General features: G+C 46.0%; 1 protein-coding gene across 1 annotated transcript in view; it reads left to right on the top strand.

Moving 5' to 3' along the window:
• LOC146866270 (alcohol dehydrogenase 1-like) overlaps positions 1 to 27,581 on the top strand; it is a 300,864-nt gene that overhangs the window by 236,086 nt on the left and 37,197 nt on the right. The window contains exon 7 of the mRNA XM_085635173.1: positions 5,816 to 5,951. Within this exon, the coding sequence (XP_085491299.1) occupies positions 5,816 to 5,951 (136 nt within the window). The remainder of the gene's footprint in view (positions 1 to 5,815; positions 5,952 to 27,581) is intronic.

Below are 27,581 nucleotides of genomic sequence, written 5' to 3'. Positions count from 1 at the left end.
GCACTGAGGCAAATGGAGGAAGCCGGACCTGCTGTGACCGGCCCTCCAGAAAGGACCTGATCCAGCGCAGCACAGACCCGGAAACGCCTATCTCCGAGAGGCGATCAAGGAGTAAGGAGTGGGGCACCGTGTCGAATGCCGCCGAAAGGTCTAGCATGACTAGAGCTACTCTCCCACTGGCGTCCAGACACTCCTGGATCGCCTCCGACACCTCCAGCAATGCCGATTCTGTGCTGTGCAATGGCCAGAAACCAGATTGTGCTGGGTGCAGCAGACCCGATACCTCCACATGATTGGTAAGTTGATTCGTAACGACCTTTTCGCAGACCTTAGCCAAACTTGGCAGAAGCAAGATAGAACGATAGTTACCGGGTAGCAACGGGTCAAGAGATGGCTTCTTAAGAAGAGGAAGAATTAGTGCCTGTTTCCAAGACACCGGGACCACGGCCTCCCGAAGAGACTTGTTAACCATTAGATTGACTTCTTGGAATTGTGTTTTTTGAAATACGAGGTGAACTAGTGACACAGTATACCACATCATCCACCTATTCTCCTCTCTCGTGAGTGCTGGCTTTAACCTCAGCCACCTGACTTTATTGCACCACACGCTGACCTTAAAGGTAGAAGATGGACTAAGATAAAAACTCCTTCAAATAAGTGCCATCTTTGGAAGGTATACTGTGAATAACAAGGTGATCTAGTGACCCAACATCCACCTATTCTCTCCGAGTGTCCAAACAAAGACCCTGTGTCGTCACCAATATCAATGAACCCTCACCCTGCCCCATGTGAGATAGGTCAAAGAGATGAAAGAGGAAAATATACAGGGGAAAGAATACTCTCCAATTATGGAAATAAATACCATTCTGCTGAAAAATATAAGATGCTTAAATCCAGTGGATCAATCCCTGGGAAAAGCTATGCAATTTCTTCATTATCATGCGTTTCCCAATATTCATGACAGTGAGTCTAACATTGGTGTCCAAACGTCATTATGTAAAAAACAACTGTCAGCTATAAGTACAGAGTTAAAGATACCTAATACAAACAATCCATAGTGTCCATACAAATCTCTTTTTGTCATTTAAATACAGAACATCATTAATATAATCAATGTAATGCTACACAGTGTATCATAAGAAGCAACCAAAATCTACTTTTTCATTCAGACCTTTTGGATCCTGAGAGTCAAGTCTCCTGATCCAGAAGATCTCCCTCTGCATTAGGGTACTAGTAATGTCCTTCCCTGGAGTGGGTACCACAACTTCTATCATGTGACATTTCACCTGCGCTATCGTGTGTTTGGTTTCTAACCAGTGTAGTGCTAAAGCACTGGTTCTATTCTGTCTTCTTATTGTACTTTTATGTTTTGATATCCTCATTTTTAGTTTTTGCTCTGTTTTTCCTACATAATACAGTCCACAGGGACATTTAATCCCATATATCAATTTTTTTGTGTTACAATCTGAATTAGGATGCAGTTTTATGCATTCTCATAGGGGTGGTTCATCTTGTTCCCAACTATGACATTATTACAGTTTACTCAATTGTGACACTTCCTAGTGCCATGATATTCTTGAATTGTGCTGGAATGTGTAATCTTTAGCATTTCTTTGTGATTTCTGGACCTCTTGTACGCATATAGTGGTCTGTCTCTAAACAAATTGTTGAAATCCGGCTCATTCTGTAGTATCTCCCATCTATTGTTGATTATCCTTTTAACTTTGTTGGAACTTGTGGAAATACTTGTCGTTGTTGTTCTTTTTTGGGTTGATTAATCAGAAGAGTTCTGCGATCTAGAGTGTTCAAACGTGCCATTGCTTTGTCCAAAAGTTCTGGAGGGTAGCCTCTGGCAATGTATTGTTTCTGTATGTGTATGCTCTCTTCTAGTACACTGGTGAGAGAACAAATCCTTTTCATTCTTAGCAGTTGAGAGTATGGTAAATTCAAAATTAGATTCTGGGTATGAAAACTTCAAAACAGTAGTGCGTTATTTGTCTGTCTCTTGTCTGAATATTTCTGTATGAATCTCCTTGTCTTCCCATTTGATAGGAATATCTAGAAATGATATTGATATTTCACTGATATTGTGAGTCAACTGTATATGTGTATCAACTAGATTTAATTGTGCTATCTTCTCTTCCAAGATCTCTCGCATGTTGGTCCAGATGATAAAAATATCATCAATATATCGGCAATACAATAAAAGGTTGTCTGTCCATTCTTGATCATTGTACACATACTTTTCCTCAAACATAGCCATAAAGGTATTGGCGTATGTGGGAGCCCCCGCAAAACCCATGGAAGTTCCTGTGAGCTGAAGGTAAAAAAACAATCCCCATTGAAAATAACAATGGTTTTAACAAAACTGTAAAAGTTCCAAAAAGAAACACTTTGTCAGCTTTAACGTCACTTTGGCAGAGTAACGCCCATTCCACTGCTTCCATGCCTCTAGAATGCGGAATCGATGTATAAAGTGACTTCACGTCAATCGTACATAAAATAATGTTGCTGGTAGGTTTGATGGAATCCAGTTTGTACAGAAAGTCTGTAGTATCCTTCACATATGACTTCCAGTTTTGTACAAAGGACTGTAGAAAATTATCCAAATATTGTCCGAGGGGTTCAAAAATGGTACCGCATCCTGTTACAATTGGTCTGAATGGTGGGTTATGGAGATCTTTGTGAATCTTAGGAAGCATGTATAACTGAGGTCTTCTGCGTTTCATAACTGTTAAGTATGATTTGGTGGTGTTGGTAATCCATCCCATGTCTAGTGCTCTCAACATCATTTTTTCCAATACTTTCATCATTCTGTACGTGGGATCTTGCTCCAAGAGGAGGTATGTACTAGTGTCTGCAAAGTGCTCATTTACTTTCTTCATGTAAAAGATACAATCCATGATAACCATGGCTCCTCCTTTATCTGTCTTTTGAATGACTATTTCTGTGTTATTTTGAAGTGATTATAATTTTTTTTCTCCTTCAATGTAAAGTTTCCTCTTTTTAAACTTTTAATGTTGAGTTTTTGTAAATCTTTTTTACCAACACTTAAAATGTGTCCGGGACTTTGTGCGAGATGGGAGCTTGGAATTTAGATTTGGGTTTAAATTCTAGAAACTCTACATCGGGATTTTCTGATTTAGGAGGTAGAATATTACTAAAAAATGTAATAGCCTCAACACCCTCATGAATTTATAGGAGGCAATTTCACATTCAAGCAGATTAGTGTCATATGTAGGGACGAATCCCAATCCTTTGTTTAAAACTTTCGATTCCTCAGGTGTCAATGCGTGAGATGAAATATTGATTATTAAGTTATTCTTGGGCTCCATAAATTCGGTCGTGGCTTTTCTTTGACTTCAACTTGTTTTCCTTCGGGTTTTGTTCCCTGTGGTTGACTGGTCTCCGCTACCGGTGACAAAAAAGATGTTGTGGTTGAAGAATGTGCTGTATCCTCTTTCACTGGTTCTTCTCTTGTATGTGCACCGCTTAACTCAAGTGTATTAGTATTTTGTCTTAAGTTAGTATTTTGTCTTAAGTTAGTATTTTGTCTTAAGACCAAAACTTAAGAAAAAATACTAGCTTAGGACAAAATCCTAACTTAACACAAAATACTAATTTAACACAAAATGCTAATTTAAGACAAAATCCTAACTTAAGACAAAATACTAACTTAAGACTAAATCCTAACTTAAGACAAAATACTAATTTAAGACAAAATACTAACTTTACTACTACTAAATGTCCATTCCATTGCTCTTTGAGTGTCAATGTTATTTGTTTTTTTTCTGGATGAAACATTTTCCTTTTGGTTCTCCTATACACAGGAATGGCCATCCTTAGACACAGAGGTTGCTCCTCTATGTGGGTAGAGGAGTGTCGCCCAACTGCTTTCTCGCAGTGCGAGAAGCAGAAACATAAAATGATATTATGATGCTGGTGTAGAATGCTGACTTTTGATTGACGCATAGCTTGTCAATATCTATCAGTGCTAATGACAGAAACTGGGAAAAGACTGAGCAGAGAAGCAGAGTGCAAAGGCATTGAGTGTAGTGTGGCCTACCTTCTCTTTAGAAGCAGTAAAGCAGAACAACGTGGAAGAAAATGTGAAAAGGTGGGAAGGAGACAGGAGTAGGTATTGAAGGAAAGGGGGATAATTCTCTAAAAACAAAAGCACTGGAGGAGTGAAACACAAGGGGATTGTTGAAAAAATAAAATTGGAGAACATGGGTGTCTCTTTCAGAGAGCATCAATGCATTTTGATATAAGCAATCCTCTTTGTTTGCTTTTCTCAATGCAGCGACCTAAGTGTGACAGTTGATTACAGGTGTGGGTTCTGTGCTCACTGAAACATAGGACTCAAGTTGCACCTTATTTAAGAGGCCCGCATAGGCTGAAACCAATCTGGGGTTGATTGTGTGTGTTTTGATTGAGCCTGGCCTCGCAGTTATGGCATGACTGTTCCAATTGGAGCAGGGCCAAGACTAATTCTCATTAACCTGGTTCCTGTCAGAGGTGGCATGGTTGGTGAAAAATGGTGTCCTAGATTGTGGCCCAGATGAATTACCAGTGAATGAGATTAATTCAAGCAATCCCTACCCAGGGAAGGACATTTTGAAAAGGGGTAAGGGAAGATGACAGAGGTGGGAAGTACTGGAAAATAGGAGGAACATTGCATTAAAAAAAAACAAAAAATCGAAGAGTGCAACATAAGGTATATCCCCTGGCATGACAAAAATACTAACTTTTCAGGTTGGATTCATCAGAAATCACTGCTAGGGAGGCCTTTTATCAGCATAGAGTGGAATCCCTACGTGGATACTTACCCCACTTTAAAGCAGCTGATTTCAAATCTACAGTACTCATGTTAATTTCCTACAGCATGGCCCCTCATGAAATGCTGTTATTCTTCAGAGACAAAAAGGGATGGTTAGAATGCTTGAATTCATCTCAGCCATTGGTGATGACTTTGGTTGCATTCCAGCTCATCCACTATGTCCCTCCAGATGTGACCAGCCATACGACAACTCAATCTTCGTCCTACTCCAATAGGATCAGTCCAGACAGAAATGACAGACAATGTCCCATCAAGAAGGGAACACAAGCACCCCAGGCCAGTTTTTGGCCTCTTTGAGCCTCTCCATTGAGGAGTAACTTGAATCATAAAGGACAATGAGCACAGAATCCATGTCTTGGCTTGTACAATGTTGGGCACATACCCTTAATGTAGCTTTCCACCTAAACAGTTGTAGAAGAACAAACTTTGCAAAATTATTGTTAATTACTATCACAATGTCAAGTCTCTGGTTTACAGCAGCAATCTAGGGAGTGATTTGGACAGTCCCAGGGATGGAGTAGGATCTTTTGCAGCAAGTCTTGACCATTGATGCTATCCCAGATGAATATCTACTGGAGATCTCTGTCTTCTTCAATACTTTTTCTTAAATGTTGGCTGATTATTTATTGGAATTTATTTTCATCAAATAAGCTACATGGTCCTTTGCACTCTTATCCATTATTATTCTGATCTTTTAAAATAAGAGCACTTGATTCTTTGTACAGGAGAGGCTTTTTCAAAATGTTGATGTTCCAATAAACTTGTACTAAAGGTTTATAAGCAGGCTTCTTTTGACTCTTGCTAAAAGGTGATATTAATAATAATTTTTATTGTAATCCATCCAACTGATTGAGCCTCGATTTATTGATTTCTGAGGGAGGAAAGCCTAAATCAGCCCTGGAAGTGATTGAACCCGTTCAGCATGAAACATTTATTTTCATCCGTGTGACTGTCTGTCTTTTTGTTTTCCTTTAGATCAGTGCCCTGCAGTCTTCGCACTATGGATTTGGAACCACTGTGATTGTTGGGGTAGCGCCAACCGGTGCCCAGATCGCCTTCGATCCTATGCTGATGCTCACAGGGCGTACTCTGAAAGGAGCAATATTTGGAGGTAAAGACATCAGTTTGATATTAATTTATGATGCAATAGCACTTAGAAGGTCTTTCATTAAATACTGACATACGCAGGATACATTGGGATAATGGATACAGCTGGGTAATACCCTTGTGTTGGACCTGACAGCCTGAGGGTGGTCATACCCACAACCTTTTACCTTCCTCCTCCGCTTTTTCTTATCTTGTTCTGCTGGTATAAGAACTCTGTACACTTTACCATTGCTAATCAGTGCTAAAGTGCTTATGCTCTCTCGCCTAAACATGGTAACCTTGGTTCATCTCAATTGGCATATTTAATTTGCTTATCAGTCCCTATTAAAGTAACCCTCCCTGTACCCAGGGCCTGTAAATCAAATTCTGCTAGCGGGCCTGGTCTATTGATTGTGGCACCCACTTACATAGCCCATAACCATGTCTCAGGCCTGCCATTGCAGAGCCTGTGTGTGCAGTGACACTGCCATATCAAGCTGGCAACATAAACCTTTTGCCAGACATAAACCTTCCCTGAAGGTAGACCCTGGGCAACCCAGAGGGCAGGGTGCAACGTAACTGTAATACAGGACATGCACTTTTAAGTTTTCCATACCCTAATAGTGAAAAACGCTTACATTTGTATTTCACTTCTGAGATGCCTATTTCTTCCATAGGATAACATTGGGATTACCTTAATATATTTTATAAGTGTAATTCCCAATGGTGAAGAGATAGACTTTTGAAGTTTAGTGTCTCTGGAATAACAATTTAAAATCCAAACTTATAGTGAAGACAGATTTTAAATTGCAATTCTGGATATGCCACTCTTAGAAAGTTGACATTTTCTTACTCTAGCCATTGGGTGCCTGCTGCCTGTCTCTTATTATACGTCCAGGTGCGCGACAGTTGGTCTTTGTGTATTACCCCTTGACAGCCACACACAATGGGAGATAAGGTGTGAGTTGAAGGCCCATCCTGGCAGGATGGGAGGGAGGAGCTGGAACCACTCTCACTTACACCTGGATAAACTGAGTCCTGTCCTCACACAAAGGTCTGCATACTCCCTATAGTGAATCTGGAGTAAGGGCAGAAAGGGAGGACCTGTGTGCACTTCAAAGGCATGTCTTCAAAGTCACTCCAATTTCACATTTTAAAGGCACAACTGTGTATAAGTACTGAACCTCTGACACCACCACTTCAGTACATTTCTATACCTGTGCAGACTCTGCCAGGTAGAAGGATTGTTGTGCTGCTAAAAGAACTGTCACTCTGCTGAACTGCTGCTTAGTTGGAATCTTGCTTTGCTGACCTTCTGGACTGCTGCTCTCCTGCCTGGGGGAGATGAACTGGACCTGCATCACTTGAACACAGAGTGACTCCATGGGTTAGCTGACTGGCCTCTTGATCTGAGGTCTCAGGGATATAAAAGACTTCCGACCAACCTGTTTCTGCACCTAGACTCTGCCATCTGTGAGTCTGCCACCATGCCAAGTGGTGCCACCCCAGTCCTGGACCCTTGGGAGTGGGCCTAAAGTATATCTCCAGCAGAACCGATGCATCCTCTGCTCAGCGATGCATCCACAAGCATAACCGATGCATCTCCTTGGCTGAGCAGAACCAGCACATTGCCGCTGTTGTGGGAATTGGATCCGTTGAAAAAGACTCCATTGCCGCAGCCTCCCGAAAATGGAACCGACGCATTGCCTATGAAACTGCAGCTGCACAATGCTTAACCTCACAACCCTTGTCGATGGCAGCTTCGATAATCATGATGCGTCTCCATATCGCAGCTTCACCACTCATCAGAACTGACACATCGCCCCCTGTTGCACCTCACATCCTCAACTTCATACTTCACATTGCAAGCCCCATCGATATGATCCTGGACGTCAATGCATCAGGACCTGGCACAACAGTCTCGCCGCACTTTGGCTGCGCGATGCCTCCTCTACGCAGATCCACACAAGTGCTCCACAACCAGGACTAATGGGGTTTGGTTTAGCGGGCCTAACTTGGTGCTTGTAGCTGGCAACTCCCCCCACCTCCTTTGGTATTGTGCTGAACTTTTGATTTTATCCCTATCTGGCGCTACCAGATATTCCAAATAGTAGTTCATGCATCTAGGCATTATTTTTATCTAAAAACTTTGAAATTCTGTATCCCAAGTTCTACTTATTGGATGTTTGTTTTTCTGTTCTTGTTTTATTTATTAAATTATGCTCTATTTTTCTAACCTCGTGTGGAATCTTTTTGTGCCGTGTTTTCTCTACTTAAATATCTGATGTTTCGCAGAAATTCTTTACACATTGACTCTAAAGTTAAGTCTGACTGCTCTGTGCCAAGCTACCAGAGGGTGAGTACAGGTTATTTGTGGGTTTGCCTGCACAAAAGCAAAAGCAAAAACAGAGCTGCACCACATAAGACTAAGTGATATCAATACAAGCTAAGAGATCTGAAACACGTTTCCCCATCTTTTGTCCTCATGTACATCCTCCTGATCCAAATAAATAACAAATCTACGTAATCTAGACAGCCAGACCGTTGCTAGGATCTTGGGATCACAGCTCAATAGGGAGATTGGTCAATGCACCACAAGGTGTGGAATCTTCATCTTACTTGTGAGAGATACTAATTATAGCTTCTCTCATTACAGGAGCCGCTCCCAATTCCCAGAGTTATTGATCACCTTTAAATAAGAATTACATGTCTATGCAATTCTGTATGAAACTTGAATGGCAATAGCCTCCCCTATGTCAGTCGGGTTCATTTTCACAGATAACACCTCTTCTTGTTCTTATGTTAATAAGCAGAGTTGAAAATTACGCAGATTACTGTCACATTCTGCTTGATTGCATGTTCATTTAACCAAATGTGACATTCTACAAATTTCCGTCAACGACTGGCTTGCAGCTTCCTCATGCGTTAACACTGTCCCTAATATTCACAGTTTCTTAAGCTTATTTCTATTATCTGTTGTTTTTGTTTGCATGATTAGCATGTTATTTGAGGTACATTAGAGAAGGGGTGTCATCTCTAGGCCCATTGTCGATACCTTCTTTAGAAGAAGGTATATCTCAAATTGAAGCTCTATCTCTTTGAATCATCATCAAACCAAGGACATTCAAAGTAAGATCTGTGCAAACCCTGGAATTGGCTGCATGATTCATTGTGAAAATACATGATGCAGCTAAAACCATTGTAGAGGAACACACATAATTGTTGAGGAAACTTGTAGGCATGGAAGAAGGAAGATTACTCTGGAACCATTGTACCACCTGCGACTCAGAGGAGGAAGAGGTTTCCTTGACTGAGGCAAAGTGGGCGCTTATGTTGGTAAGGGCTGATATTACAAACTCATTGCACAGTGTTGCCAGTAAAATCTTGAACTAAGCGGAGTAGGTTGGTAACAACCAAGCTGCTGTATCAGCTCAAGATGTCAGTCAATCTACATTCACCAGAATGTGCTAATACTTTTTTTACAATATTGTATTGTATGTGAAAGAATATTGTCTGCCTCTTGTAGACTCTTCCCGGTAGAAGGTGGTGTGACTTGAAACTACTTAAATGTCCTGATAGATTTAAGAATAGTAATGTTTCCTCTTTCTGTAACTTTCAGGCAAGCTTAAAATGTTTAGGTACTGTTTGCACTAAACTTTTAAAAGAAGACTGGGCAAATTCAGTCAAATTCACAATAATAAATGTGTTGTGAACGATTTATCTAATGTCCATTGTCTCACATACTTGTGCCATGTTTCTCCCCAAGTTCAGTCTCTAAGGGTGGATACTTGGAGTACAGGAGAAGCCTTCTTGATAACACACAGCTTGGCGATGGAGATGGTGGTTGGAGCAAATAAAGAAAAATGATATATAAAAGCTAACATTACCCCATATCTTGTACTATGGACATTTGTCTAATGTAATGGGCCATTTCTGAGGCTGCTTTATGGAGACTGGCATGGTCACGTTGAGGACTCTGGCCAACTCTCAGGAACAATTTGTCAGATGGAACATTAATGGACTGGACAGGAAAATAAAATTAGCCAGTTTTTATAACTCTACCGGAATCTCTGCCACAGATAATTATACTTTGGAAAAAGAAAAAAGAATTGCTCTCAAGGAGAATTGATTGCCACCTCTCAAAATTCAGCAATGCTTGGGACTGCCATTTTGATAAAGCCTACAACCTGACAAATGAGAAACAGGTTATGGATGCATTTCTGCCTAAACCATTACCTATGCTAATTTTATGGAGCAAATATGGATGATTCAGAAAGTTTATATCACTTGAATGCTATTTTAGTGGAATTAGAAGACGCATATGTGCTTGATGTTGATCGAAACACTACATTTTTCGATAAGGATAGATCTGCATGGCAAGCAACTGTAAAACCAAGAGCCTAAACTGATTTATCTGAGTACCCTACTAGAGTTGGAGAATCCTTGGTATAAGTAGAATCCACCAGAATTTGATTATTCTTTATTTTCGGCAAGGTACCAGCGTTATTCACATCTAGGCAGTTGTTTTTGTGCTCAGGGAAGAGCTTGTTCCCGGATTTAAGATTTAGTCAGCCCCTTTATCTGATCATTCAATGCTTTCTTTGGAGCACTCATAGATGCATTCTCTCAAGGAGAGAAGTAGATGGTGGATGTGTGATAGAGGGGATACTCAATACTTATGGGGGCTATTTAGGGTATGGCAGGTGGTCGTAGAGACCTCCAGGTAAGCAAAAACCATTTCCTCTGCCTTTTTGGAGGAAGACCGCACTCCGTACTTATTTTACGATCACTAGAATAAAACAAGACACAATTACAAGTTTGTCTACATTGACAGTGCATTCAAAACACTGTAGAAGGTGCTCCTCACAAAGATAACAGAAGGGAGTTAGCCCAAAAATGTGCGATTGGCACTATTGATTTCATCACGTTGCCTACTAGCCAAGGAAGGAGAAACTGAATGGAGGGGTCTGTAAATTGTATCTTGGGGTTTTTCTGTGCCTTTCGTATAGTTGGCACACAGTTGATCTCTCCTACTTGGAAGGGTGCCTAGTAGTCAGCCTGGGTGTGTGATGAGGAACAAGTGCTCGCACATTCAAAAAGCTTAAAAAGTATATTTTTCTTTCCTGGTTTCAAGACAGTAATCGGAAAGGTCATGTATACCAAGGCTTTCTCATTCAAATGTATGACTATCTCAAAACTGTCGTTCGTGGCTTAACGCAGTTTTAAAACTATAATGTTCCAGGAATAGTCCTTTGATGATGCAAAATATTAAATTGCCGAAAAAGAAATGCTGAAAAATAGAGCATGCTTACAATATGTAATATTGAGGTAAACCAAATCCTAGTGCAAATTAGCACCATTCTTGTGTTTGTGCACATAATCAGGCCTCTGAAACATTCAAAGGAGAAATTAGGATTACTGGCTCAATTTCGGCAAGAATAAAGCAACGAGAGCAGAGCTTCTACCCATTAAGCAGGTACGTTCAGCCCCCCGTGACTTACCTGTGACCAGTCCTCTGACCGGTCGAGGCCCTTCCGGCTCCGGCTCCAGTGCCTCGAGGTCCTTCTCCATCTCACTCCCTCTCACACTCTGTGCCCTCTTCTGCCATTTTTAGGTCGAGCATTTAAGACCTCTTATTTATACTTTAGTATATACTTTACTATATACTTATATGTGTATGTACTTTGTGGGCTCTGGAGATCAGCCCTAGGACTTGTCTGCTTCCACATGGGAACTTTTTTTCTGTTCAACTGCCTCTATTTAACAGTGTTGATAGAAAACAACCAGTAAAGGTCAGTGAAATACCAGAATTGCTTTCTGGTGAGGGACTTTCTTTTTTTATTTTTATGGCAACTGCCTCTATTTAACTTTCTTGATAGAAAACGACCAGCAGAAGTCAATGAAATACCAGTTCTCTAGATTCCAGTCCATAGAAATTGTCTTCCACAAGCACCGGTAGGCAATCATTTTTTTCAAATCTTGTATTTTCAGTGATATGACCACCGACAGCCCTGATTTTATATTAAAAACAGAGCTTTGGACTATTCCATTTCCAGCTGAAAGGCAATATTTCTCTCTGTGTGCTCCCATACCTGGTGTGCCACACAGTTTGGTGTTTACTTTCCCTCCATGTTAAAGAACGGTAGATGTTTCAGCACCCAGGCTAATGTACTGCATAGATAAATACATATAAGGTCCCAAAGGCGAGACCGATTGCATTGCAAATGCTGGTTTGTCTATGTGGCCTCGTTGGGCTGTTTTTTCTCTCTCTTTCTGACCTTCTGTGACCTCTTTGTGTCATTTCATTTCTCTCCTTTTGACCTCTCTGTCCAGTCTTTCACTCTCTCTGATCTTTTAGTGCCACTTTTCGTCTCACTCGCTCACTGTTTGTAACTTCTTGTGCCATTTTTCATCTCTCTCTTTGCGATCTTTCTATTCTCATTCTCTCACCCTTTTGTGCCATTTCTTATCTCACACTTACTCTCGCTGTGAGCTACTCTGCCTTTTTATCTCTCTCTCTCTTTTGTGACCTTTTGTACCTCTTCTTTCTCACCCTTTGTAATCTGTCAGTGCTCTTTTTCTCTGCTTTTGTTATATATGCCCGCTTTCCCTGTCTCTGTGTGCCTCCTCAAGCTCCTCTTTCCTGCCCTCATTGTGCCACTTCCCCCATCCCCTCCCTCCTTACCTGACCGCATCCTGTGCTCCACAACCCTCCCATACTTAATGGTGGTCACAGTGTGGTCGCAGAGCGGACACATAGCTGGCACGCCACTGGAGTGCTAAAGGCAAACCTGTCTGTGCCTGTCTGCATCCAGCACTACAAACCCAGGCCTGACAGATCCCGAGCAATACTCAGCAGCGCTCCTCCAGACTCTCAATCCCAGACGCCAGTCTCCGAACTGCAACTGCACCACCTGTACCCATACTGGCAACACGCAGTGCACAACCTACTCCATCTAGCAAGCACACACTCCAAGACAAACTGACATGCATGGTCCTCAACCCTCACTTGCACAGCAAGCACACCACGGAAATCTGTGACCTACTGGATAACGATGCCCTTGACTTATTTTTCCTTACGAAAACATGGCTGACCTTGGCATTGGCACACAGCGTCGCCATGGCCTTCCCGATCGGATACAAGATAGCAAGACAAAACCACCAACACAAGCTTGGAGGAGGAATCAACGAAGCCATCAAACTGCACCACCTTCACAGAGAACAGGTCCACAGACATGGAATACCTGGGGCCCGATTCACAGAATTAACTTAAGACAAAATCCTAAACTTACTACTTTTGGTGTTCACAGAATGCACTTACTACTTTTGGTATTCACAGAATGCACTTACAACTTTTGGTATTCACAGAATGGATTTACGACTACTAACTTTACGTCCGCACTCGGGCCGGAAATTCCGCCTCCGGGCCGGAGGCAGAGCTTCCGGCCCGGAGGTGGGGATTCCGGCCAGTGGCGGAGATTTAGCCATGGCCAAAATCTCCACCTCCGGGCCGGAAGCTCCGCCTCCGGCCCGGAAGCCCCGCCTCCGGCACGGAAGCCCGGCCACCGGCACGGAATTTCCGGCCCGAGTGCGGACGTAAAGTTAGTAGTCGTAAATCCATTCTGTGAATACCAAAAGTAGTAAGTGCATTCTGTGAATACCAAAAGTAGTAAGTTTAGGATTTTGTCTTAAGTTAATTCTGTGAATCGGGCCCCTGCACTTCAAACTTTGAATATCTGCCAGTTTCACCCTGTACAGCACCCTTATCTACCACCCACTCGAACCACAATCAAACTTCACCAACAACATTTCAGATTTCGTCACTCCTCCCACCATCGATGCAAAGCCTACATCCTTCTAAGAGACCTTAGCTATCACCTGGAAGATCAGACCAATCCCAACTCAGCAACACTCCTCGAACGCCTCAGGAATCTGGGACTGACACAACACGTCACCAAACCTGTACAACCCGTCAGACGCACCCATAAACATGTTTTCACCTCATTCAACATCATCAAGGTCGGAGCATGCCACTCACTCGAACCAACCACACCATTGTTCCATTCCACTTCAACACGCCATGCAACAAAAGGACTACCACTACTCATCAGGCCACCAAAACTGGGACAACATTACGGAAACAGACAGGTCACACAACCTACAGGAGAACCAGCTCAAACACACTGGACACCTAGCCAGAGACATCAACCACTTCAACAAATGGATGTCAGGACTGCGCCACTACCCTGGCACCCAGCAAACAAAACCACCAGGTAACAAATCAAAAACAAGCTAACTGGTACAGTACACAATGGATCTCCGATCAATCAAGAGATGCTGCAAATTAGAGCGAAAATGGAGTGTCAACCAGAATTAAATGACAAGATCACCTACAAATTTGCACTATGATGCTACCACTGTTAGACCTGGCAACATTGGCGTGAGTCTCCCTTCCATTTTTTGCTGTGTCTCCTCTGTTTTTGCTTGTTTTAGATGCTCTGGGCGCTGTGCCACTGCCATTCAGTGCCACAGCGCGAATGCTCCCTTTGTAAAGATGACATGTGAATTGGTACATCCATGATTGGCTTATTTGGTTTACCTGTTAGTCCCTAGTAGCGTGGCCTGTGTGTGCCCAGGGCTGGTAAACCGAATGCTGCTGGTGGGCCTGCAGCACTGGTCTGTGCCACCCACAGAAGCAGCTTGTAAAGTGTGTCTCAGACCTGCCACTGCAGTGTCTGCGTGCAGTCCAGAACTGCCATCTTGGCTGTGAAGTGCACCCACTTCTCAGCCCCTGAACCTTCTATTGGCATCCTGTAAGCCACCCTTATGATAGGGTGCATTGTATGTGTAAGGTAGGACATGCTCTAATGTGTGTAGCATGTCCTAGTAGTGAATTACACCCAATTTCGTTTTTCACTACTGTAAGGCTACCAGTTCTCCATAGGCCAGAATGGGAGGTTTGACTATTACATTCTATAGTCCTAACTGACCCACAGAACATGGTAGAAAAACGAATTTAGTATGCCTGAGCTCAGAATATTAAAATACATCTTTTAGTGAAGGTTATTTTTATTTTCTGTGTTTGAAACTACCACTTTTAGAGTATAGGTACTTTCTTGCCTAAGCCTTCCAGTGTGTTTTGCTATTATGTGTATTGGCTGTCTGGTTTTGGAGGGACAGGGCAGGCTGAGTCAGACCTAGGTTGAATAGAGGGATCTGCCTTGGAGTGAGGGGAGGGGTAGTTCCTGCACCTGAATAGGGCTGTTCCTGGCAAGGTGAATGCTGGCTCCACCTCCCACTGGGCGTCTGAAGGCAGACCCCCTCTTTCTGAAAGGAAGGATGCAGCCTGGTAAACAAAGTGCTCCAGGGCTGGGCTGAACTGGTTCTGGCTGGGTTCAGAGGCTTGTGAATCCTAAGAACAAAGACTTTGGGGGTATAAATATTTGTGCCCAAACCCCTACAATTTGTATTGCTCCTGGACAACAACAAGAACCTCTGTCCGTGTAACTACAGGAATCTGCAGGAGAAGGACTGTCCTTGTGCTTGTGTGCTGTTTCTTGGACTGGCCTGCAATGGTTACTACTGGACTTGGAAGAAGAGGAAAAGGACTTTGAAGTAACTTTTATTTTTGGCTACAGCAATCACCCAAGGGCTAGAAGAGAGCTAGCCTCCTGCAGGAGTCTCAGGCACATCAGACTCCCCCACCAGCCTCCTGTTTCCTCCCAGCGAGGATTTCTATCTGCAGGTGAGGCTCCTGTGAGTTCCAGGGCCTCTAGTTCTACTGCTGAGAAAAGAGTGCTGAAAATCGTCTCTTACCCCCGTTAGCGAGCCGCTGCAGCTGGGGAGCATGAGGAAAATCGTCGCTCTGCTGCTGCCGAGCGCTCGCTACTGGAGATCGTCACATCACCTGTCGACGGGCCTGAAAACGCTCGCTAACCCCGAAGATTATCGCTTTACCTGTCAGCGGGCCCCAAAACGCCCGCTAACCCAAGTGCATCGCATCATCTGTCTGCGGGCCTAAGAGTGCTCGCTATCCCGAAGATTACCGCATTGCCTGTCAGCGGGCCCCAAAACGCCCGCTAACCCAAGTTATTGTATCGCCTGACTGCGGGCCTAAAAACGCTTGCTAACACAAAGATTGTCGCATTGTTTGTTAGCGTGCCCCAAAAACGCTCGCTAACCAAAAATCATCACACCAGGTTCATCGCAGCGCGGACGCCATGCGTTCGCCATTTTCCCCGCTTCGCATCAGGGTCGTTGCTCCCTCGCGGAGCGCCATTTTCTTTGATCGCAGCAAGATCGCACACGCAGCAGGCTCAGCGCATCATCCTCCCTCAGCGGTAAGGATTTTATCGCATCGCCGGCTTAGCGTGCAGAAGTTTGTCGCTTTGTCCTGCCCGCAACCCAGCGCATCATCCTCCCTTGCGGCAAGGATTCAACGCATCGCTGGTTAGCGTGAGGAAATTTATCGCTACAACTCCTTAGCGACATTTTTGTTGCTTTGCTACAGAATCCAGATACCTTGTGAGTAAAAGGGTCGCAGAGACCACTGCAATGAACTGAACATCATTTTGTGCAACTTGAACTATTTTTTGCAGCATTTTTAAAGTAACCCTATGGTCTTAGTATTGTGGATTTTTACTGTTATTGGTCTTGTGTTAAGTCTATATAAATATACTTATTTCTTTATAATTACTTGAGTGGTGTCCATTTGTAGTGTTCCTCATTGTGTTAGTGTGTATGGTCATAAATGCTTCACACACTGCCTCTGAGATAAGCCTAGCTGCTCGTGCTACGTTACCACAGGGTTGAGCAGGGGTTATCTAAGGGTGTAAGCTGCTTACTCTGAATTAGGAAGAAGGGTCCCTACTTGGACAGTGGCCAGCCATTGCCAACTAGAGACCCCCATTTCTAACATTGGTGGACAGCGGTGAGGATCTGGACTTTCATTTATGATTGCATACAGTAATTACAGTGTACACTACTAGGGAGTGCAGACCATAACATAACCACGTACGTTTTTGAGGTTTTTTGTACTATTTTTGATTGTTATTGCCAATTAGTGCTACAATGGGCAAGCCCAGATCCAATGCCTCTGAGGATCTCTCCTGGGAAGAAGAGAAATTAGAAACCTACAATGCCAAGCAGCTCAAATATTTTTGCAAACGCTTCACAGTCCCTATCACAGGTCTCACTAGAAGAGAAGAGTATTACAAGACGCTGAAGGCCTGGTTAGAAGCCAGGGATGCCCCTAGGAATATGGAAGAGCCTGTGAAGGGCGGGGGAGAATGCAGGAGAGCAGCAGGATGAAGTGGTAGATTTGGTAGGGGATAAAGCAGTTTCCAGCCCGGGCACTAGTGTGTCCTCAAGGGGCCTGACTCCAGAAGAGATGGAGGACAGGGAGAGAGATAGGCAGCATAATATGGAGATGGCTAAGCTTAAATTGGATGGTCAGAGAGACCTAGAGAATAAGAAGTTAGAATTTGAGATGATGAAAGTGAAACTTGAACATGAGAGAATTTTGAGGGAGTTGGAGATTAAAGCAAAGAGTATAGAGATCTCCCCCTCTGGTGGCAGCATACCAGTAGTGCATACTGAGAGTAGAGTGTATATACCTAAAGAGGTTATTAAGGATTTCCATAAAAGTGAAGATATTGGGCAATGGTTTGCCGCTTATGAATTAGCTATGGTGTCCCACCGGGTCCCTGAGAAGGATTGGGGAGCAGGGTTGTGGGGACGCTTTGTGAGTGAGGGGAGGGATACCTTGTTGGACCTGCCCCCAGAAAGTAGGATGGTTTATGCCCACATGAAGGAAGCTTTGATTACCCGCTATGGTTTGACCTCTGAAATGTACAGGCAGAGATTTAGAACCTGCAAGAAGTTAGAGGGTACTACGTGGGTTGAATATGTGTCTTTTTTTTGCAGAGCAATGGAGCGCTGGGTAAAAGGTAGCAAAGTAGAAACTTTTGAGCACCTGTATGATTTGATTGCATGGGAGCATTTATCTAGTAATTGTTTTCCTGAGCTACGCCAGCATCTGCTAGATTGCAAGCTAACTAACCCTAGGAGGCTTGCTGAGGAGGCAGACCGCTGGGTGAGCACCCGGGTTCGCAAGGGTCCAGTGGGAGACTTCGCCAAAGGTGGGCAGGGTCCCCAGCAGAGAGGTGGGGGGGACAGGGGTAAACCAAGGGAGTTCCACAAAGGGCCCCAAAGTAATTCCCAAGGGAACCAAGCAGTGGCGTCCCAGCCTCCCCAAGATAAGAAGCCAGTGCCCCCAACAGGTAGGCCTGTTCAGAGGGGGCCCCTTACTTGTTTTAAGTGTGGTCAAGTGGGCCACAGGTACTTTGATCCACAGTGTCCTCAGAGGGATGCTCCTGCACCACCTTGTGCACCACCCCGCCAGCTTGCTAGTGTAGCCCTGGGAGGGGAGGAGATTGGTGCCCAAGATGGGTGGGATCCCGTAGAATTGACCCTTGTCTCACTAGGACACTTTGAGATGGTCCCTAAACCTGCACTGCCTGATAACACTAAGAAATACAGGCAGTGGGTGACCATCAATGGCCATGAGTGGAGGCTCTGAGGGACACAGGAGCCAGTGTAACTGCTGTCAGCTCCCGGTTGGTGTCCAAAGAGCAGGTTGTTCCCCTTGCATTCTACCTAGTAGCGTCCGCAGACAACTCAGAGAGCCAATGTGAGGTGGCTCAGGTTCTCTTTGAGTGGGGGGGGTCTCATGAACTCTTCAGGTGGCTGTGAGGCCCGCCATGCCTGTAGACTGTCTGTTGGGCAATGATTTAGAGAACTCACGGTGGGCTACGGTGGAGAGGAAATCTCACTTGGAAATGTTGGGTCTGCCTGAGTGGTCGTGTGCTACCACTCAGTCCATGGCAGCCAGAGAGGGTGTTGAGAAAGATCTGGAGCCTGAGAGTATGGCCCAGGTTCCTGCCTTAGAGAGAAGGGGCAGGGGGCGCGGGAAGCCGGCCCCCTTGGTTCCCACGGCCCAGGAGGGAGCAGACCCTGAGGGGGATGCCCTGGAGCCCACCGGGGAGCAAAGTGCCGACCTGGGGTCCTGCCTTAGCTGACCCATTGGCAGCAGGAAGGAGGGCCCACTAAGGAGGAGTTTTGTGAGCAGCAAAGTGTTTGCCCTTTTCTTGAGGGTATGCGGCGACAGGCTGCAGCCCAGGCAGCAGGTGACATGTCTGGTTCACATCTGATTTATTGGGAGAACAGTCTCTTGTATAGCGAGCCTAAGGCTGCTGAGCCGGGGTCAGGCCGTGTGCTGGTGGTACCCGAGTGCTTCAGAGCCTTCCTATTGGTGTTGGCTCATGACATTCCATTGGCAGGACATCTGGGGCAGACCAAGACCTTTGAGAGGCTGGTCACCCACTTTTATTGGCCCCAGATGCGCAAGAGCTCAGATACGTATTGTAGGACCTGTGAGACTTGCCAGGCAAGTGGGAAGAGTGGGGGGAAGATCAAAACCCCACTCCAGCCCTTTCCAGTTGTGAGTACCCCATTCGAGCGAGTGGGCATTGACATTGTGGGGCCTCTGGACCCCAAGACAGCCATGGGCAACAGGTTTATCCTGGTCTTGGTGGACCATGCCACCCGGTACCCTGAAGCCATCCCGCTCAGGACAGTGACGGCCCCCGTGGTGGGACGTGCACTGATGGGGATCTTCTCCCGTGTGGGGTTCCCCAGAGGGGTGGTGAGCGACAGGGGGACCAACTTCATCTCCCAGTATATGAAGTCTCTGTGGAAGGAGTGTGGGGTAACTTACAAGTTCACCATTCCTTACTACCCCCAAGGTAACGGTCAGGTTGGAACGTTCAACCAGACCTTGAAAGGCATGATCATGTATGTATGTATTTATCATTTGTAGAGCGCACTGTAACCCTACGGGCATCCTGGCGCTAAGACACAGCAGACATGAACGCAACTGCGGCTGGGCAAAAAGAACAGCAGATTATGCTCTGGGAAAAAGCCAGGTCTTAACTTGCCTACGGAACAGCAGCAAATCCTGTATCTGTCTCAGCTCTAATGGGAGACTATTCCACAGGCGCGCCGCTGCGACGCTGAATGCTCGCCCCCCCCATGGTGGTTCTTTTTGTCATCGGAATCCTGAACAATTTGGCTACCGTGGAACGCAAGCTGCGCATGGGTACATACCAGCTGAACCTACGTTGCAGCGGTTTAGGTCCTAGCCCATGAAGAGCTTTAAAAACCATGCACAAGGACTTAAACAAAATTCTTTGTCTCACCGGGAGCCAGTGCAACTCTGCTAGTGCCTCAGTAGTTGATGCATTACGAGTTCTCATTAAGACGAGCTTTGCTGCTGCTGCCTGGATGCGCTGGAGTCGCAGAACCAAGTAGCCAGGCGACTCAAGCAGAAAGGCATTGCAGTAGTCCAGGCGGGTGAGAATAACACACCTGACTACTGTCCCTCTAACTACAAACTACAGGTGGTAACACCTTGCGCAAGCCTCTGATAATCAAGAGGCAGTTCGTGACCACTTTATTCACATGTGACTCCAGGCTGAGCTTCTCATTAAAGCTGACCCCCAAATTCCGCACTGTCTTCGCAGGGACCAGAGGTGTATCCAGGGGAAAAGGCCAAACGTTAGATGGCAGGGCCTTCGGCACTTTGCCCACTGCACAGTGCAGAATCTCGGTTTTGGCATTGTTAAATTGCAGAGCATTATTTCTCAACCAGGACACCATTTCAGTCATGCACTTATGAAACATTACTTGGGAGTCAGCATGGTCCCCTTCCAGGGATACAATCAATTGCGTGTCATCAGCATAATTGACCGCCCTGATGTTATTAATTTTAATAATCTCCACCAGTGGCCGCATATGTACATTAAACAAGAAAGGGCTAATTGAGGAGCCCTGAGGAACACCATGCTCGTTGGGAATAAAAACTGATTGGTACGGGGCAGAGACACAGCCTGCCGTCTACCTGATAGGTAAGAGCAGAGCCATTTCAAAGCCAGATTTGTAACACCCACCTCCTCTAACCTTAGCAATAGAATATCATGGTTAACCGTGTCGAATGCGGCGGACTGATCTAGCAATATTAACGTTGCAGATTGACCCTTGTCCGCTCGCATCCGAAGATCATCCAACATGGTGACCAGCGCGGTCTCCGTCCCATGCCCGGGTCGGAAGCCAAATTGATTTTCCTCCAGCTTGTTATTGCCCTCCAGGAACCCAGAGAGCGACTGGCTCACCAGACGCTCCACTATTTTTACTGGAAAAGGCAACAGGGAAATAGGTCTATAATTCCCATAGCAGGTGGGGTCCAGAGAAGGTTTCTTTAAAAGGGGTGAGGCCATCGCTTCCTTCCAGCAGGACGGAACCACTCCACTGCTAAGTGATTGAATACATATCTGGTAGAGTTGCGGAAAAATCTCAGACCCAAGTTCTTTCCAAAATTTCTGAGGAAGGGGGTCCAGCGGCGAGCCAGGGGACACGGACTTTGCCACCTTAATGAACTCCTCCTCTGTGGGAGGGGCCCAGTGACCAAGAAGAATCCCTGACATTGGCAATTTTGTTCCAGTGGCCGAACAACAGGAAGGGTCAGCTAACACTGGCTCTTCCCCAGCACTGGTACCTGACGGGGAATCTGATTGCAGGCCCTCAATAATTCCTTTGATCCTATCCCGAAAGAAGACTGCCAGACCGTCACGCAGCTCCTGCGATGGACTTACCTTATTACTGATACAGTTCAGACTGGTAATACCTCTCAAAATATTAAAAACACATTTCACACTATTTGGTGCTTTTAATATAAGGTTCGCAAAGTAAGTCGCCTTAGTAGCCACTATGGCTTTTTTATACCTGATTAGACAGTCCTTCCAAATAACTTTATCATTATTCATGTACTGCCTTCTCCACTGTCTCTCTGCCCGCTTACACTGTAACTTAAAATTCCTTAATTCCTCCGTGAACCATGGGGCAGAAGGTTTCCCCCATTTCCTGATCTCCTTCAGGGGAGCAAGCAGATTGATAGAATCCATCAAGTGCCTGCAGAGAGCCCCCTAATTTTCATCAACCGATTTCCCCGGGTCAAAAAGGGAGTTAAGGCCGAGAAGCGGCGCCGTGTGGGCTTTCCTCAGTAAGGCCTTCCAGTCCCTGCCCAGGATACACCTTTCCTCCCGTGAAGAAGGCCTACTTCTGTGGACAAGCATCACTCGGAATTTGACCATATGGTGATCAGACCAGTCCACTGGTAAAATTCCTTCAATGGCCACCGCATTATCCCCGGAAAATATCAAATCTAATACATGGCCTGCAGTGTGGGTTGCCTCCAGAACCAATTGCGGCAGGTTTAAATTGGCACACGATTGAATAATGTTGTTATAAGCTGACGCCATCTTTTCATTGGGCCAGAGGTTAAAGTCTCCCAATATTAACAGTCTGTGATGAGTGAGAGCCAAATTACTGATCACATCAAGTAACTGCTGTTGTGACTGATCGTTCAATACACCTGGGGGTCGATAACAGACCATGACTGTCAAAATATGGCCGGACCTATATTTCAACGAAAAGCCTAAGGTTTCAATGTGCATGATCTCATCTATATCCAGCGGCAAAAATTCCCAGGAGTCTTTATATATGATCCCGGTTCCACCCCCCCTGCCACTGGATCTCGGTTTATGACATGCTTTAAATCATACAGGGCAAGCTAACCCCAGCTCAAGATCCAGCCCCGGCTCTGTCCAGGTCTCTGTCATAAACAAGGCATCCAGATTGTGCACATCAATTAACAGTTGTATTTCAGTCGCATGTTTAGGAAGTGACCTTACATTAAGGAGGCCACAATTCAAGGCTTCCACCTGTAGTGGAGCGATACCGGTCCCCACCAAGTGACTTAACCCCGGTGCCCCTGATACAAGGCTGTGCTCACCTAATTTGCACAGCTCTTCTCTAGTGTAACACTGTCTAAAAATATCCGCATCCTTTAGAACCTAGATGAGACCCTGAGGCGTAAGTGGGACGCCCTCTTGCCATGCCTGTTGTTTGCATACCGTGGGGTGCCACAGAAGTCCTTAGGGTTCAGTCCCTTTGAACTGCTCTATGACCATCCGGTAAGAGGGCCTCTGAGTCTGGTCAAGGAAGGCTGGGAGAAATCTCCCAGGAAACCTCCCCAAGATGTCTTTAGCTACATCTTGGCCTTCAGGAACCAGACTCGGCGTTTCAGAAAGATTGCTGAGGCAAATCTGGAAGCCAGCCAGGAGGAGATGAAACGTTGGCGCGACCAGAATGCCACTCTTGTCGAATTTCAACCTGGTCAGAAGGTTTGGTTACTGGCCCCCGTGGAGCCTTGTGCGCTCCAAGATAAGTGGACCGGTCCCTTTGAGGTGGTGGAGCGCAGAAGTCCAGTTACCTATTTGGTAGACTTTAAATCTCCCAGGAACCCACTGCGGGTCCTGCATGTGAATCGCCTAAAGCCCCACTTTGAGAGGTCTGAAGTGGGCATGCTTCTTGCCACAGATGGAGGGATGGAGGAGGAGAGTGAGCCTCTTCCTGACCTCCTGTGTGCAGGAGAGAAGGATGGGTCAGTGGAGGGTGTGGTCCTCTCCACCACACTGACCTCTGAGCAGCAGAGAGATTGCCACCAGCTGTTGGGGCAATTTCCTGATTTATTTTCCCTGGTGCCTGGTGTCACTGATTGGTGCGTCCATGAGGTAGACACCGGGGACAGTCCTCCTTTCAAGCACAAGGCTTACAGAGTGACTGACAGGGTAAGGGCCTGCATTAAGGAGGAGGTCTCCAAAATGTTTTCCGTAGGGGTGATTGAGTCCTCTAGCAGCCCTTGGTCCAGCCCCGTGGTCTTGGTACCAAAAGCTGCAGCGCCTGGTGACACGCCAGAACTTAGATTCTGTGTGGACTACTGAGGTCTCAATTCGGTCACAAGGACCGACGCGCACCCCATCCCCAGAGCTGATGAGCTCATAGATCGGTTGGGGGCTGCCCGGTACCTCAGCACGTTTGTTCTAACGTCTGGGTACTGGCAGATCGCCTTAACTGATGGGGCAAAGGAGAGGTCAGCATTCTCCACACCAGATGGGCACTACCAGTTCCGTGTGATGCCCTTTGGAATGAAGAATGCCCCTGCCACCTTTCAGAGGTTGGTCAACCAGGTGTTGGCTGGGCTGGAGGATTTCAATGCCGCCTACCTGGATGACATTGCAGTGTTTAGTTCCTCATGGGAGGAGCACTTGCGCCACCTCTGGGAAGTGTTGATGGCTCTGCACAGAGCAGGCCTCACAATCAAGGCCAGTAAGTGCCAGATTGGGCAGGGTTCTGTGGTGTACTTAGGACACCAGGTAGGGAGCGGCCAGGTGACACCCCTACAACCCAAGATTGAAACCATCCTGGCTTGGGAGCCCCCAAGGACCCAGACCCAGGTAAGGGCCTTCTTAGGACTCACGGGTTATTACAGGAGGTTTGTCAAGGGGTATGGCAACATTGTTGCCCCCTTGACTGAGCTGACTTCCAATAAGCGGCCAAAGATTGTGAACTGGACTGACACCTGTCAGAAAGCTTTTGATGCCCTCAAGACTGCCATGTGTACGGCACCCGTACTCCAGGCGCCCAACTTTGCTAAGGAATTTATTGTCCAGACAGACGCTTCAGAGCATGGGGTGGGGGCTGTTCTGTCACAGATGAATGAGGAGGGACTAGACCAACCTGTAGCCTTCATCAGTAGGAGGTTACTTCCACGTGAACAGAGGTGGAGTGCAATTGAGCGTGAGGCATTTGCTGTGGACTGGGCACTGAAGAAGCTGAGACCCTACCTGTTTGGGACTCACTTCCGGGTTCAGACAGACCACAGGCCCCTCAGATGGTTGATGCAGATGAGGGGTGAGAATCCCAAGTTGTTGCGGTGGTCCCTTTCCCTACAGGGTATGGACTTCACGGTGGAACATCGCCCTGGTACAGAACACGCCAATGCTGATGGTCTGTCCAGATTTTACCGCCTTAGTGATGAAAACTTCCAAGGGGATGGGTAGTTCTCCCCACATTTCAGCTGGAGGGGACGCGTGTTAGACCTGGCACCATTGGCGTGAGTCTCCCTTCCATTTTTTGCTGTGTCTCCTCTGTTTTTGCTGGTTATAGATGCTCTGGGCGCTGTGCCACTGCCATTCAGTGCCACAGCGCGAATGCTCCCTTTGTAAAAATGACATGTGAATTGGTACATCCATGATTGGCTTATTTGGTTTACCCGTTAGTCCCTAGTAGCGTGGCCTGTGTGTGCCCAGGGCTGGTAAACCGAATGCTGCTGGTGGGCCTGCAGCACTGGTCTGTGCCACCCACAGAAGCAGCTTGTAAAGTGTATCTCAGACCTGCCACTGCAGTGTCTGCATGCAGTCCAGAACTGCCATCTTGGCTGTGAAGTGCACTCACTTCCCAGCCCCTGAACCTTCCCTTGGCATCCTGTAAGCCACCCTTATGATAGGGTGCATTGTATGTGTAAGGTAGGACATGCTCTAATGTGTGTAGCATGTCCTAGTAGTGAATTACACCCAATTTCGTTTTTCACTACTGTAAGGCTACCTGTTCTCTATAGGCCAGAATGGGAGGTGTCGGCTATTACATTCTATAGTCCTAACTAACCCACAGAACATGGTACAAAAACGAATTTAGTATGCCTGAGCTCAGAATATTAAAATACATCTTTTAGTGAAGGTTATTTTTATATTCTGTGTTTGAAACTACCACTTTTAGAGTATAGGTACTTTCTTGCCTAAGCCTTCCAGTTTGATCTGCTATTATGTGTATTGGCTGTCTGGTTTTGGAGGGACAGGGCAGGCTGAGTCAGACCTAGGTTTAATAGAGAGATCTGCCTTGCAGTGAGGGGAGGGGTAGCTCCTGCACTTGAATAGGGCTGTGCCTGGTAAGGTGAATGCTGGCTCCACCTCCCACTGGGCGTCTGAAGGCAGACCCCCTCTTTCTGAAAGGAAGGATGCAGCCTGGTAAACAAAGTGCTCCAGGGCTGGGCAGAACTGGTTCTGGCTAGGTTCAGAGGCTTGTGACTCCTAAGAACAAAGACTTTGGGGGTATAAATATTTGTGCCCAAACCCCTAAAATTTGTATTGATCCTGGACAACAAGAAGAACCTCTGTCTGTGTAACTACAGGAATCTGCAGGAGAAGGACTGTATTTGTGCATGTGTGCTGTTTCTTGGACTGGCCTGCAGTAGTCACTACTGGACTTGGAAGAAGAGGAAAAGGACTTTGAAGTAACTTTTATTTTTGGCTACAGCAATCACCCAAGGGCTAGAAGAGAGCTAGCCTCCTGCAGGAGTCTCAGGCACATCAGACTCCCCCACCAGCCTCCTGTTTCCTCCCAGCGAGGATTTCTATCTGCAGGTGAGGCTCCTGTGAGTTCCAGGGCCTCTAGTTCTACTGCTGAGAAAAGAGTGCTAAAAATCGTCACTAACCCCCGTTAGCGAGCCGCTGCAGCTGGAGAGCGTGAGGAAAATCGTCGCTCTGCTGCCGCCGAGCGCTCGCTACCAGAGATCGTCGCATCACCTGTCGGCGGGCCTGAAAACGCTCGCTAACCCCAAAGATTATCGCATTACCTGTCAGCGGGCCCCAAAACGCCCGCTAACCCAAGTGCATCGCATCATCTGTCTGCGGGCCTAAGAGTGCTCGCTATCCTGAAGATTACCGCATTGCCTGTCAGCGGGCCCCAAAACGCCCGCTAACCCAAGTTATTGTATCGCCTGACTGTGGGCCTGAAAACGCTCGCTAACCCAAAGATTGTCGCATTGCTTGTTAGCGTGCCCCAAAAACGCTCGCTAACCAAAAATCATCACACCAGTTTCATCGCAGCGCGGACGCCGTGCGCTCGCCATTTTCCCTGCATCGCATCAGGATCGTCGCTCCCTCGCGGACCGCCATTTTCTTTGATCGCAGCAAGATCGCACACGCAACAGGCTCGGTGCATCATCCTCCCTCAGCGGCAAGGATTTTATCGCATCGCCGGCTTAGCGTGCAGAAGTTTGTCGCTTTGTCCTGCCCGCAACCCAGCACATCATCCTCCCTTGCGGTAAGGATTCAACGCATCGCTGGTTAGCGTGAAGAAATGTATCGCTACAACTCCTTAGCAACATTTTTGTTGCTTTGCTACAGAATCCGGATACCTTGTGAGTAAAAGGGTCACAGAGACCACTGCATTGAACTGAACATCATTTTGTGCACCTTGAACTATTTTTTTCAGCATTTTTTAAGTACCCCTATGGTCTTAGTATTGTGAATTTTTACTGTTATTGGTCTTGTGTTAAGTCTATATAAATATACTTATTTTTTTATAATTACTTGAGTGGTGTCCATTTGTATTGTTCCTCATTGTGTTACTGTGTATGGTCATAAATGCTTCACACACTGCCTCTGAGATAAGCCTAGCTGCTCGTGCTATGTTACCACAGGGTTGAGCAGGGGTTATCAAAGGGTGTAAGCTGCTTACTCTGACTTAGGAAGAAGGGTCCCTACTTGGACAGTGGCCAGCCATTGCCAACTAGAGACCCCCATTTCTAACAACCACCAACAATCAGAGAAACCAAGAAGAAGGCCCTAGCTGAAGGCATAGAACTCAGCTGTAACAGCAGCAAGGAGATCTTTGCAATACTCAAGGGCTTCCCAAC

This window comes from Triturus cristatus, chromosome 2_1, assembly GCF_964204655.1.
Source record: "Triturus cristatus chromosome 2_1, aTriCri1.1, whole genome shotgun sequence".
Lineage (NCBI taxonomy): Eukaryota > Metazoa > Chordata > Amphibia > Caudata > Salamandridae > Triturus > Triturus cristatus.
The sequence above is the reverse complement of the archived record's forward strand: the minus strand, read 5'-3'. Positions and strand labels throughout refer to the sequence as shown.